At 42.6% G+C, this 13,081-nt stretch overlaps 1 protein-coding gene across 3 annotated transcripts in view; it reads right to left on the bottom strand.

The window, feature by feature from the left end:
• Window positions 1-313: 313 nt before the first annotated feature.
• LOC106928926 (uncharacterized) overlaps window positions 314-13,081 on the bottom strand; it is a 49,733-nt gene continuing 36,965 nt past the window's right edge. For all 3 annotated transcript variants that reach the window (XM_015005530.2, XM_015005529.2, XM_015005533.2), the window contains exons 5-16: window positions 11,768-11,908; window positions 11,615-11,671; window positions 8,059-8,202; window positions 6,456-6,558; window positions 5,886-6,174; window positions 5,342-5,795; window positions 3,152-4,337; window positions 1,891-1,994; window positions 1,653-1,815; window positions 1,446-1,564; window positions 1,292-1,376; window positions 314-868 (exon numbers count right to left, since the gene is read on the bottom strand). In XM_015005530.2, coding sequence (XP_014861016.2) covers window positions 537-868; window positions 1,292-1,376; window positions 1,446-1,564; window positions 1,653-1,815; window positions 1,891-1,994; window positions 3,152-4,337; window positions 5,342-5,795; window positions 5,886-6,174; window positions 6,456-6,558; window positions 8,059-8,202; window positions 11,615-11,671; window positions 11,768-11,908 — 3,177 coding nt within the window. In that variant the 3' untranslated portion in view covers window positions 314-536. The remainder of the gene's footprint in view (window positions 869-1,291; window positions 1,377-1,445; window positions 1,565-1,652; window positions 1,816-1,890; window positions 1,995-3,151; window positions 4,338-5,341; window positions 5,796-5,885; window positions 6,175-6,455; window positions 6,559-8,058; window positions 8,203-11,614; window positions 11,672-11,767; window positions 11,909-13,081) is intronic.

Consider the following 13,081-nt stretch of genomic DNA (forward strand, 5'->3'; position numbering starts at 1 on the left):
CTGCACACCTGCTGAGGCAGAAATCAGTGATTAGTTTAGTCTCTGGAGAAAATGTTAGGCAACTTCCTGAAGGACTTGCTTCATCACCGAGATAAAAAACCCCACCTCACACAAGGAAAGGGAAATGCAGAACATGTCCGCTCGCTGTAGAATGAAACAGACTGATTCTCTTCTACAAACTGTTTGTGGCTTCTGCCACGATCCTGTGTTATTAGCTGATGTTTGACTCTTAATTTAGATAAAAGTTACAGTTGTAGTTTTCTGAAAATTTGTCTGATTTAGGCACCTTATTTCATAATAATAGAGACTGAGAGAAAAATGGATACATTTACTTCTGCGATTCAGACAGACGTGACTGTAGAACATGTGGAGGAAGAGCAAAAAAAAAAAGCTGTTTGTAGCTACAGGGCTGCAGGTTAGAGACCAATCAGAAAGCCCGAAGCCGGCGATACAACGTGGAAACGCAGTGCGGTGCTTTAGAGTTTTTACGTTTTGGCCCGCAAAAACTTTCTTTGGGTCGTGAGCACCGAGAGCCGTCACTGGACGATCTGCGGCATCTCGCTCCAGGCTTTGGCCTTCTTCTTGGCGAGCGCCATCCAGGGGGGCTCATTCTGGGGCAGAGTGGCGGGAGGCGAGCCCCACTGCGGGGAGGCAGGCTTTTCAGGGACAGTTCTTGGCGAGGCGACCGGCGGTGTTTTGGAGAGAACGGGCGGGGGCTTTGCGGGGGAGGAGCGGGGCGAGTCCGGTCGGGGCGAGGGTTTCGCTGGAGTGGGGGGCGCCTGAGGCTTTTGGAGCAGGGGCTTCGGGGGCTGAGGCGGCACCGGAGTTGGAACAGAGAAAGTCCTTCTGGTCTCCTTTTCTACCGACACTGAAGGAAAAAAAACACAGACACACACAATCAAATAGAGAATTTAGACTCAATTATTATGTTTGCAGGTGACACTAGCTGCGTTTCCACTGACCACAGTTGCGCACAATGAAGTTATGAAAAACCTAAAAGTGACATTTACTCCAGTGCTTCTTAAATATGTTTTTTTCCCCTCTTTCTGTTGCATTTTTTAAACTCTGGAGCAACATGTAGTCCAGAAAATACTGTACTTGTTTGTAGATTTCAACTTAAACATAATCATCTTGAATATGGCTAGTCTTTGGTCTGTTTTCCAGTAGCTGACTTTGGCCACGTGGGGGCAGTGTTGCTCCAATGAGAATCCACTTCCATAAGAACAACTTTTGTTTACTTGAGCTCTATTGTGATGCTTCCTGTATATTCCAGCGTTTTGCAGGTGCTGACCTCTGCTGGTGGGTTCAAGCGGTTTGCTGCTGCTGCTGCTCTGCTCCCTGCTTGGAGGCAGCGCCGGCTTCTTCTCCTGTTCCTCCTGATGAAACAGTAACACATTGTAAATGTGCTACATGTATTAATACTGTACAGAAAATAAAATGATTACCTTCTTGACTGTAATTTCATTGAGTGGCGTTTCTTTGTAAACCTTCTGCTTCTGTTTGGCCACAGAGATCCAGCTGGGGGAATCGGACCCGCCGGGCGCACTTCGGGCTGGGGGCGGCTCTGAAGGGACACGACACAGCAGGTTGATGGCGTCAGATCACCGACTCCGACTCGTGCGGACGGTGCGGGACGGGACGGCGGCACAGACCTGAGATGCGTCTCGGTTTGACTCCAGCGTCTCCGTGGACCTCCGGTTTCCTGGGCAGAGCGGGTTTGTTGCCGATTGGATGGCTCGCGGGGGGCTTGCTGCTGATTGGCTGGGGTGACTCAACTTTAGCGGAGGGCGGATGCGTCGGCGACTCGACTTGAGGCTGGATGACAAACAACGACGAGCTTAAAATGGAACGTTTGCCTTGGATTCTACTTCCTGCTTTGTGTTTGCCTACCTCTGATTCTACCTCTTCTGAGCCGAGCCGGAGCAGAGCCGACGTCTTCCTCAGCCGGACCCCAAATGGACTGTCTGGGTTGGCCTCCGCCACCGCAGCGCTCTCTACAGGCAGTGGCGTGAACAGGTTAGAGTCACTTCCAGCAAACAGGAGTTGGAGAAACTAGCTCTGCCTTTCTGTAGCTTTAGAGCGTGCAGGTGGTAAAATGCGTGGCAGATGACAACTCGACCATACTTTTTCCTTCCACCAAACTTTTCAATAACTTCAGTTAATGGTGCTGAGTCAAGATTCCTATACATAGGGGTGTCAAACTCATTTCATAAGATTATGAATGTCCATGTGAACAAATGTAATGATAAAACACGTTAAAATATGAACAAACAGCTACCTGTGTATTCAAAGAGCACTTCTTATGATTTTCAAACTGATGTAGTTTGGAACTATTCAGATAAAAACTGCTTCGATTTGACTGATAAAATAATATTTAAGCGCACAACTGATTTTTTTTAAGGTACTTTCTATGTGGAGCTCATAAAAAGCTAGAGAGGGACACATTTGGTCCCTGGGCCTCATATATATATATATATATATATATATATATATATATATATATATATATATATATATATATATATATATATATATATAATACTTATTTGAATTTATGTTATACAACATCCTAATTTTCTGAGTAACTGAATTCTGGGTTTTCATTAGGTACAAGACAAAGTGATGTTTCTGTTTTCACTCATTACACTTTGTTAAAATGAGCAAATTCTACGCAACCATTATTGTCAAGTATTATAAAAAAAGAAGAAAGAAGCAACAAAGAGTAAAACACCCCAAAGTCCTAGAAAATTTTTACTTGTCATTTAATACAGCGACTGTGAAAGACCCTGTTTGTATTGTGGCTCAACAATAATTGACAGATTCCTTTTCTACAACATTTAGACTATTAAAAATATTGTCTACTTAGTGCATTATTGAGATAAAACCACATAAGGGGCCTTGGGCTAGAACCAGTTTTGGTGCCCTGTTCAGAAACTAAACAAAACAAAAAAAGGTCTGGCTCAGCTTTGTGCTTTTAATAGAAACTAAATGTGGCCCTGGAGTTAAGACCCTAATGGCAAAAAGTTTGGTCATCCCTGCTTAGGCTGTAACTTTATACATATTTCAGAAGTTTGTATTTTGTTGTGTAGGTACCATGACAACTACTCAATGTGTCAAACCCTGACGCCCGTTAGAGCCCCGGTGTTCTCACCTGGTGTTCTCCCCAGCGGTGCAGTCTGGGCCTCAGCCGGAGCGGACGCTGCGTAGCTCTGCGGTTTGGAGGTGAAGCTCCCTGAACTCCTCCCTCTGAGCGGACTCGGTGCCGCCTCCCCCTCGGCCGGGCTGCCGGGTTCTGCTTTCACGTTCCGTTCCTTCCGGTCCGCTGTCTCCACCTCGGCTCTGCTGTCCCAGAGCGCCGGAGCGGCGGACGGGGAGGTGGGGTGGCTCTGCAGCCGCTGCCACGCCGGGGCGACGGTGAAGCGGACTTTGCTTTGATCCGTCGGTGTTGATGGCGATTCCTGTCCGGAGGAATCACCTGGTTCTGGTGCTGATTGCTTCTCTTCTTCTTCTTCTTCCTCCTCTTCTTCTGTTTTTTTCACACCCTCTATCCGTTCTGTCACGTTAAACTCTGTGGGTTTCTCGGCGGGGGAAAGTGACTCTGTTACGGCAGTGAGCTGGAGCAGAGAGCTGGGTTTCTCTGAGGTGGGGGAGGCCAGATGGATGTGTAAGGTGCTGGTCTTACTGGGGGAACTGGTGGGACTCTGATCTGAACAGGAAACAGAGCGTGACTCCGGCAGGAGCAGCGGAGGAAGTCTGGAGGAAACACAACCTTCTTCCTCAGCTTCAGCTTCCTTCTCCTCTATGAGGGGACTTGTTCCGTCTTTTCCCAATTCCACGTCGTCTCCACTCTGATTTCCATCAGGACTTCTTTCCACGTCTTCTGATTTACGATCCTGAAGCTCTACCTCTTCCTCTTCCTCAGCTCCAGAGTTCTCATTTAAAACTTCCTGCTCTTCGTTCCCTTCGGGAAGTATTTGATCATCCGTCTCTAGGGTAGCATCATCATCTCCTTCGCCTTCCTCTAAAATCGATGAAGCAGTCGGATCCTCCTCGTCTTCAGCGTCAGGGATCCCCTCTGTCATTTCCTCTTCATCCTCAGCTTCAGCTTCCTCCTCTGCCTCTTCTTCATCTCTCACCTCCTCCACCTCGACACAGCTTCCTTCCTCCCTTTCTTCCACCTCGTTCTGGCATTTTTCATCGACAGCTTCTGGCTCCTCCTTTACCTCTACCGCCTCCTCCTCTTCCTCCTCCTCGCCGCTGTCCCGTTCTCCCTCCACTTCTTCCTGGTTGATAGTTTGGTTTTCTTCCTCGGATTCAACTTCCTCTTCCTCCTCAGCCTGGAAAATACGAGTGTAAAAATGATGGACGTTGTTGAACATTGTTGGAGGAATTTAGGAGTTTTCTAACGGTGCTATTTCTTCCTGAATCTTTAGTTTGTTTAACACATTTGGTGATGACAGAGTCAGGTACTGGTTAAAGCCCACAAATATAGAAAGGTTAGCATATAAAGCTACAGTATGTAACTTTTATAATGCATATTTATCAAAACTGTCACTATGCCGTGCATATGAGACAGGCAATCAGTGAAAAAACCCTCTGCCTTCTCTCAGCGCTAACTGCTACGCTACAGCTAGCCTGTCATGGATAGTAATGCTAGTCAGCACAGCCACCAATGACGATGGATAGACAGTTTTCCTGTAATGGCAAGTTGTTTCTCCACCAGAAGCACATTGAGAAATGTGTACACAAGCGTGATTGACAGCGCCAGGACCCACCTCCATGCTCTGATTGGTTGTTTCTGACTAGGACTGCTGTGTTTTTACAGATAGAAATACTGGAACTGGGAAGAAGTGGAGGAGTTTGTTTTTTTTCACAGATCATCTCTCATATCTCCAATATGTTAATTTTTTTATTGTTATTATTTAATAAAAGTTACATACCGCAGCTTTAAAAAACAACTTGTAGCCATAACAACATCTTGGGCTTTGACTAATTGCTCAGTGGAGTTTGGGTAGAACCAACAGCCAATCTTCCTCCAAGTTTTCATCAGATTTTGTAAACAGCTTTGTTTCAGAGGATTTCTTGTTTATTAATGATATGCTAATCTTCTTGTATATGTTTACAAGTACATCTTTTTCATTAATTTCTTTCAGATTTATCTTGTTCCTGTAGTCCATTAAAAGCAAGAAGCACCATGTATCTGTGAAACATAAAACTTTCTGGTTTTTTAAAGTGTTTGTTTTTTATTTCGATAACTTATTCAAGTGTGAAGCTGAAAATTAAGCAATAAAATAATTGGAAATCTATTATTGACAGTTTTCAAAAGGACATAAAGACATACAGTGTGTTGAATGTGCTGAATGAATTGCTCCGAAACTTTGTTCTCCTCCGGTTCTTCCTCTATGCTTTTTGCTTCTTCTTCTTCTTCTACAGTGACCTCTTCCTCCTGTAGTGACTGAGGAAGAACCTCCTCTTCCTCCTGGGCAGTCCGATCAGACGTGTCAGGACTCAAGGCAGGACCCTCACAACCAGTGGGATCCTCCTCTTCCTTCCTCTCGTCAACTTCCACCGCCTCATCCTCCGTCTCCTCCGTCTCCATGACAACGCCACTGACCTCCACATCGGGCGAATGAGAGGTCTTCAAGGAGCTCAGCACCTCCTCCAAGAGAGAGCTCCCCTCATCGACGTTTTCTTCTTCTCCCGTCAAAGAGTCACTCTCAGAGTGGACGGCGCAGCAAAATCCTGCAGGGCTGGTCAGGTGCTCCGTCTGACCAGCAGGGGGCTCTGGTGAGACGCTAGAAAATCAACAGGTTTTATTTGAGTGGAGGGGGTTAAAAAAACAACACAGAAAGGAGGAGAAGAAGGAGGAAATGATGTGGGAGCACCTGGGACTGTCCAAGGAGGAGGATGTGGAGCCGGAGCTGGAGGAGGGAGCGCGCCGATCAACCGAGGCGTCCTGCTCTTCCTCATCCTCCTCCTCCTCCTCCTCCTCCTCAGAGAAACCGGACTCTGGAGGACAGGAAGCGTCCGGGGCGTGAGAAACATCCTGTTCCGCTTCCGCATCATCTTCTCCATCGCTACCCCCGAGTGGGAACGCGGCAGAATCTTTTTGGGGTTTGTCCTCTTCGTCCTCCTCCTCTTCGGTTTCTGCTTTCAGCTGATCCCGACTTTCGACTGAGTCACAGACAGAAACAAGAGTTCCTAAGAGTCATGGTTAACTTGAAATAGGAAAACACACTGACGAGTAAAAAAAACAACAACTAATAATCAAAACAAAACAAAAATAAAAACAAAAACACCATCATTAACTCCAGTTCCCTTCAGGTTTTACTTCAGATATGTAAAGAAAAAAAAACAAATAAATAAAAAAAAGTGAATTATAATTTGCTATTGGCCTTCAGAAACTCCTGTGTGTCTTAATGAAATGTGTTGAGTGATGGATAAACGGCGCTGACCTTCTGCCTTCTGCTGCTCCTCCGTAACGTCTGCTGCTGTCAGAGACACCGTCAGCTCCTCCTCCTCCGCCGTAGATTCGCCTTCTGCTTTCAACTCCAGGCGCTGCACAGACATGACGCGTCATCATCAGCTGCTACTTACTGTACAACGGGGTGAGGACGTCAACAAAAATATCCTCAGAAGAACAAGACTCAAGATTTAGGCCAGGTCAGGTGTACGTTCTGGGAGTGTAACTTCTAACTGTGTGCTGCAGACACAGTGAGATTACTTAAATATTTGTATACAATAAATCCTTCTGCACAATCTGCTTTTTTTTTATAGGACTGATTGGTTCCCACAATTATGACTGGAAAAAATCAACAGTTTGCTAGCAAGACTCCTAATCACAAGAAAACAAAAAGCTAGCCTCCAAGTTAACTAAAACCTGAACGGGGAAAGGACGGTTAGCATCTTAACGCTACATACATTTTACACCTAAAATAAAAAGTACCAGCATTAAAAAAATGTAAAGCAGCAGAAATAACAGGTAAAAGAAATATAACAGTATTGCTAGGAGGACAGAAATCAAAGTAAATCAGCTATAGCTAAATGTCCACATCCATCCTAGCATTAGCATGATAGACCTGAGCAGTTTTATAAAAGTGTGAGAGAAGTAAAAAAATATTTGCTAAAATACAGTCTTGTCATGTTCAGATGATCCAGGTGCATATTCTCTTGTCTTGTGTGTATCTTTATACTTGCATGATAAACAAACACAACTTAATTTTACACATTTGTGTTTCAGTGACTAGTAGAACAAGTGTGTATTAGCAGCTAGTTAGCGGTAGCTTCAACTGCCCCCAGTCACAGAACAGAATGATGTCTGAATACGACTCAAACATTCTGCCACATCAAAATTTAAGACCTGTGGTTAATGTATCTCAGGCCAACTTACATTGTTTCTTATGAATTTAAGACATTGATTTGATCTTAATTAACCGTTTTTAAGGATGCCTTGTTTAAATAATCATAACGTTTTTGTCAAAACCTTCACTTCAAGTATTGCAGCGATTCCATGTTTGTCACCTGGTACAGACAGACAGAGCTTTCAGGGGCTGGAGCCCAGGGCCCCGATTGTTTGGGGGGCCAGAAAAGACTTTTCTTTCTTTTTTTTTCTTTTTCTTATGTGTGTTTGTATTCTAAAACTCCCAACTCAATATTAGACAAGTTGAATTAAGATTTTAAGGTATTTATGACCCAAACAATACTCAAGTATTTGAAAATTCTGATGTTATAGTAGATTTCCTGGGAAACATGATGGAGCTGCTGACCAGGGGACGCGTTTCACCCGCCATGCATCGGCTCATAAGCGCCGAGATGAAGGACTGCATGTTAACGTACCATAATTTTCATTAGTAAAATAATTTTATAATTTTTCTAAGCTGGACAGGGCACCAAAACTGACTCCAGCCCAGGAATGAGGCCCTGCTTGTTACCACAAACAGGGAAAAAAAAAAAAAAAATTATATATATATATATATATATATATATATATATATATATATATTCCAAACCTAGAGCCTTCTGGGCCATGTAACTGGAGGATGTGTGTGGCTGTCTTACGCGGGCGGGTTTCCTCCTGTTGCAGGCCTTGTTTCTCAGGCCCAGCTTGTGCTTGGCAGCAGAGTTGTCCAGGCAGACGAAGGGACTGGCCGGCTGGCTGAAGTCCCCGGGAACCGCAGGGGGGCTCAAGGCTCTGCTGGACAGCTGGCGGGGGAAGGAGACAGAAGGTTTCGGCAAAGTGTTTCCCACATAACTTATTGACAGAAGCTTCACTTTCCCAGCACTTATCGGCGTAAGAGAAAGGAAACTGCTTGATGTTTTTTTGGACTACACTTCAGGGGGAAACCCCTTCATCCTGCTGAGCTCAGATGACTCCATCCACAAAGTCACCCAAAAAAAAAAAACAAAAACAAAAAAAAACCTTCAGAATAATGTAAAAAAATGTTGGTTTAGCCAAAATCAGGCCACACTAACACAATCAGAGGTACTTTGGGGGCTCTAAGCTGCAGTTAGCATTGAGGTTAAATGTAAAGCAGCAGAACTTCGTCTCGACAGAAACATGACGGCGGGGAGGCGCGTTGAATTGGAGCGCTGTAACTAAAAGCAGACGCGCTGGCTGCAGAGCTAACCATCGGAATGCACCCTGAACACACAGACACGCATACAGTAGGTCAGTGCGGCTGGAAGCGAGAGAAAAAGGGTCAGAAGTAGGGGAAAAAAGACAGAGAGAGAAAAGTGACATGCAGAGAAAGAAGAGGTCAACCTGCATACTTCCATTTAAGGTCAGAAGAGGATCACTTTGAACAGAAACGTATGTGAACACAATAAGTAGCATCGTCCTGTCAGCACATGGCGCTGCAGATGGGAGGCTGTGCTCTTTAGGAACGCATGAACTGAAACAAATACAATTATTAAACAAGAGTTTATGCATTTCAGAAACATCAGATCCAATGATTTATGTTAAAGTGCAAATAAACAGCTAAAGATACACATAAATGCTGTTAAATGTAAATTGTAATTGGTAATCATAAATAACTCAGCCATTCTATTTATATATATTTTTTTACATAGTACAAACATAAAAATATGGATCATATGTTCATGTATTGTCTACACCCGCCACACAGACAGAAACAGCACAAACAGCGGCGCTGGCACACTCACACCCTTAATAGTTTTTGAAAGGAACCAGTTAGCGTAGCGTGCATATTTCTGTGCTGCAGGAGGAATCCAAACAGAACTTGCGCACGACGGGGAGAAAACACAGAAACATCTCGCACAGGGATCATGGAGAACCCACAATATGGATCAAATCAGTTTGAACTCTGCTTTTTGGAGATTTTTTTTTAAAGCTCAACGCATGCAGAAAGTTCCTCTCCTCCTCCAGCAGCTAACGCTGCAAATGGCTAACGCTAAGCAACACTTAGCTGGACGTTTGGGGCTTCAGAATGGCCTGGTTTGTGTATTTAACTTGTTCCAAACTTTTTTCCAGGAGTCTGCTTTTACCTGGAAAGATCATCTAAATATATATATATATATTTTAACCATCGTGCTCTAGGCAAACAATCACAATAGTCCAGTTTGTTTGTAGAGCACATTTCAGCAACAAGGCAGTTCAAAGTGCCAATATGAAACAAGCAACAAACATTAGATTTTGTCCAATGCCATCATTAAAGTCATCAAGCATATAAACATCAAACACATTGATTAATGGTCCAGTAATTGATTTTGCATGTTTTTAATCTCGGGTCGGTGAGGGATAAACATGCAGACACTGATATTAACGTGATCAATACACATTACACAGATCTGGAACTAGTCGGTCAAGACAAACACTTTACAACTGCAAATCTCAATCTATTTAATTGTTTTCTACTTTTTCACAAATAGAAAATTGGTGGGAAATATTCAAAATTAGGAGTTTGAATATTTTGATCAGTTTCAAACTTGATCCCTTTTGAGGGACTAAGTTTGTTTGGGATTAAATTTGTTTGTTTGGGATTGCACAAAAAAAATCTCTTCCTTTTTGCAGCTTTTAACTAAAGTCTTCCATCATGTGGGCCAAAACAAGAGGAAGTGACATCACTGAAGCATCTATTATTCTATTGGCTGATGCAGTAAACAGAATCTGGCACTAGAATCCCAATTAGACACATGGAAATTAGACAAAATGTTTTAAAAAGAAAACTTTTTCAAGGCGGTGTAACTCAAACTGGCAACATAAACTCAACGTTAACTGGAATCCTGAGCTTCACTACTAAGAGAGGAATCTCCTTTAAAGGGCTAGTTTTACATTTTTTGTGAGCACGTTTTTTCAGCCAGTCATTTGTCACTCTTTCCAGTTGGGAATGCGCCATCGGGCCGAAATGCTTCCGAAACGACCAGAACTTCACTGTCATTAAAAGCTCATTTGTCCCGTTTTGCCTGCGGAGCCTCCAGCCGCCGCCGGAGTCAGGAAGGCTGAGAAAGACAGCCGCTTCTCGCCGCATCCAGCGTCCGGGAGTGCAAAGTCGTAAAGCATCGAGGGAAGAACTGAGCGGCAGGAACAGAGAAAAAACAAGTAGAAAAAGCGACAGAAAGAGAGAGAGCGAGAGAGAGCAGGGTTCGTTTTACATGAAGAATGCTTTTATCTAGATCCAGGAGTTTAACGTGTAGACTCGGATCATGAGATGCTCATCACCGTGATCACATGAGCAGAAACACTCACACAGTACAGAGACTCTTCCTGCAGTTCTTTACTTTAGCAGCAGTTCAGAAACATGTGAACGACTTCAAAACGTGATGGGAAGCTAGTAAACTGGTTACCAGCATTTATGTAACTAAGTAAGTAACAACCTCTCTGTACTGTTTTACTCTTAAGTAGTTCACAAAACCTGAACTTTTGCTTTTACTTCAGTATTTCACTCCGTTACATTTGAAATCATATCTTTTAATGACTAAAAATAAAAAATAGCACCATAAAAAACTGATTTTATTTTTCTGGTGTGTTTTTTTCTATTCTTGAACTAGGTTTGTCTTGTTCTTTTCTCTTGCTTTTTTCCAGCTTTGCCTTATGTATGGAAAGATTTTAAAAAAATAATTAATTAAAATTTTGAATTTTTACTTGGGTATGTTTTGGGTAAAGTATTTCACTCGTATAAGTATTTTTATTGGAGTAAAAATATATATTTTTAAAAATACACAAGAAAAACTGCATCGCTCCTTTTTTGTCTCATTTTATTGTCTTTACGTTTGCTTTTTTAGTTTCGTTTCATTTTTTTCAGCAGTGTGCTTTTTTCCTTTTTTCTTTCCAGGTGGAAAGGTTCAAAACGACTGAAATAAATGATATTCATGATGTCGTAGTGGCTGCTCGGTTTATTTTGTATTGCATTTTTACTTATCAAAAAAAAAAAAAACTAACTAAAAACAATTAGAAACGAACATTTTCTCATTTCTTTTGAGAAATTCACAAAACTTTCTTCCTTCCAACTTTCACCTATAGAACATTTTCATGTGAGGAACTTGTTACTTTTACTTGAATAACATTTTACACAGCTGGAAAAAAACAAGAGGCATCTCTACACTTTTTACACATTTACAATGTCTTACACTAATAAACATTAACATGTTTCTTTACCTGCTCGTCGCCGTCTACTCCATGCAGGCTGTTGGAGCTGGACCTCTCAGCTTTACTCTGAGAAAAGCACAAAAAGAAAATAAAAACGTTGGAGCAAAAAACTCCAGACAGATTGCAGTGGTGTGTTCGTGTGCGTGCGTGTGTGTGTGCTACCTTGACTGAATGAAGGGGTGTGTAGTCGGGTGGGCTGCAGGGCAGGCCGTCGTCCTCAGATGTGGCTCCGGCGTCTTCGGTCTTCTTCACACACATTAAGGACGGAGGAGAGCCCAGTCTGATGGCCTGCTTCAGCTGGAGCTGCAGACCAAACATCATCACTAACTATCACACATTTTATTTCTCTTTGCAAAGTTCAAAAGTACCTTTTTTATTATCCCAAAGGAAAATTAAATGTTGTAATTCATATCGTCATGCATCTCCAAAAACTCATTGTGGACGGCGTTGCTGTGGGCCTCCTGTAGCAGTCAGCTAGCAGCAAATCTAAAAAGGTTTCTGACTGAAGCCTGTTGCCATGTTCCGGTCTTGTGACTGTCATGAAGCGCCATCAGCTCAATTTTCTGGCAGCAGAAATTATATTTCACAATGAAATTTTCTAGATGACACCATTAGCAAAGCGCTGCTAATCCAACTCGTTTGCTTTTGCCGCTCCCCTGTAAATTTCACTCTGGCCGTACGGTTGGGTAACCCGGCAGACAGTCCAAGTTCTGGATGTGATTCTTGTTCGTCATGAACGAAGGAAGAAGGAAGCTTGCAAACCACTTGGAAAAACTTTTTACTTTCTTCTTTCTTTTTTTTTTTTTTAAATCACATTTTGGCAGCTTGTAAGTCGAATTAAAAAAAAAAACCTCACACACGTTTTTTTTTATTTGTTAAGTGTAGTCCACGTTTTTATTCATCTCTTTGAATCAAACCTCTGGGGAATTACTTCTTTTTCTCAATTTTCTAAAAACTTTAATTTCTCCCCTCTTTCAAGTCCTGCTTCAGATTCTAATTTAGATTTAAGGTTTGGACTTTGACTAGTCGATTTCTAGAAGGATGTGCTCTAATCTAAACCAGTTTGTTGGTTTTTATTCACGCAACACCTGGATCTAAACTTAAACTACACACAGACAGGCTCAAATAACTAATTTGGGGACTTTTGCAAACTGTTGGTTCTGAATACAAATTAATGTTCCTATTTTCAGACTCTATTCTGATAAAAAAAAATTCCTTCCATTCTACAATATTTGATAGGCGTAGATTTGATAGAAGATGTGTTTGTTTGCTTTCTAGAGATGATAGGAATGCCCAAAGTTTTCACTTCCCGTTTAATAATTACACACAGGTTATATTTTGAGTCAGAGTGGAGTATAATTAACAACGCTGGACTTTTGCAGAGGGTTCGTTGGCAACGGAGGGTGAAAGTTCTTGCACATTCTCTCGGTATCACAGAAACTCAAACAGGCATCTTATCTCCATGCTGCCCTCTGT

Source organism: Poecilia mexicana, unplaced genomic scaffold (genome assembly GCF_051168715.1).
Source record: "Poecilia mexicana isolate PSO_F unplaced genomic scaffold, ASM5116871v1 scaffold_10, whole genome shotgun sequence".
Lineage (NCBI taxonomy): Eukaryota > Metazoa > Chordata > Actinopteri > Cyprinodontiformes > Poeciliidae > Poecilia > Poecilia mexicana.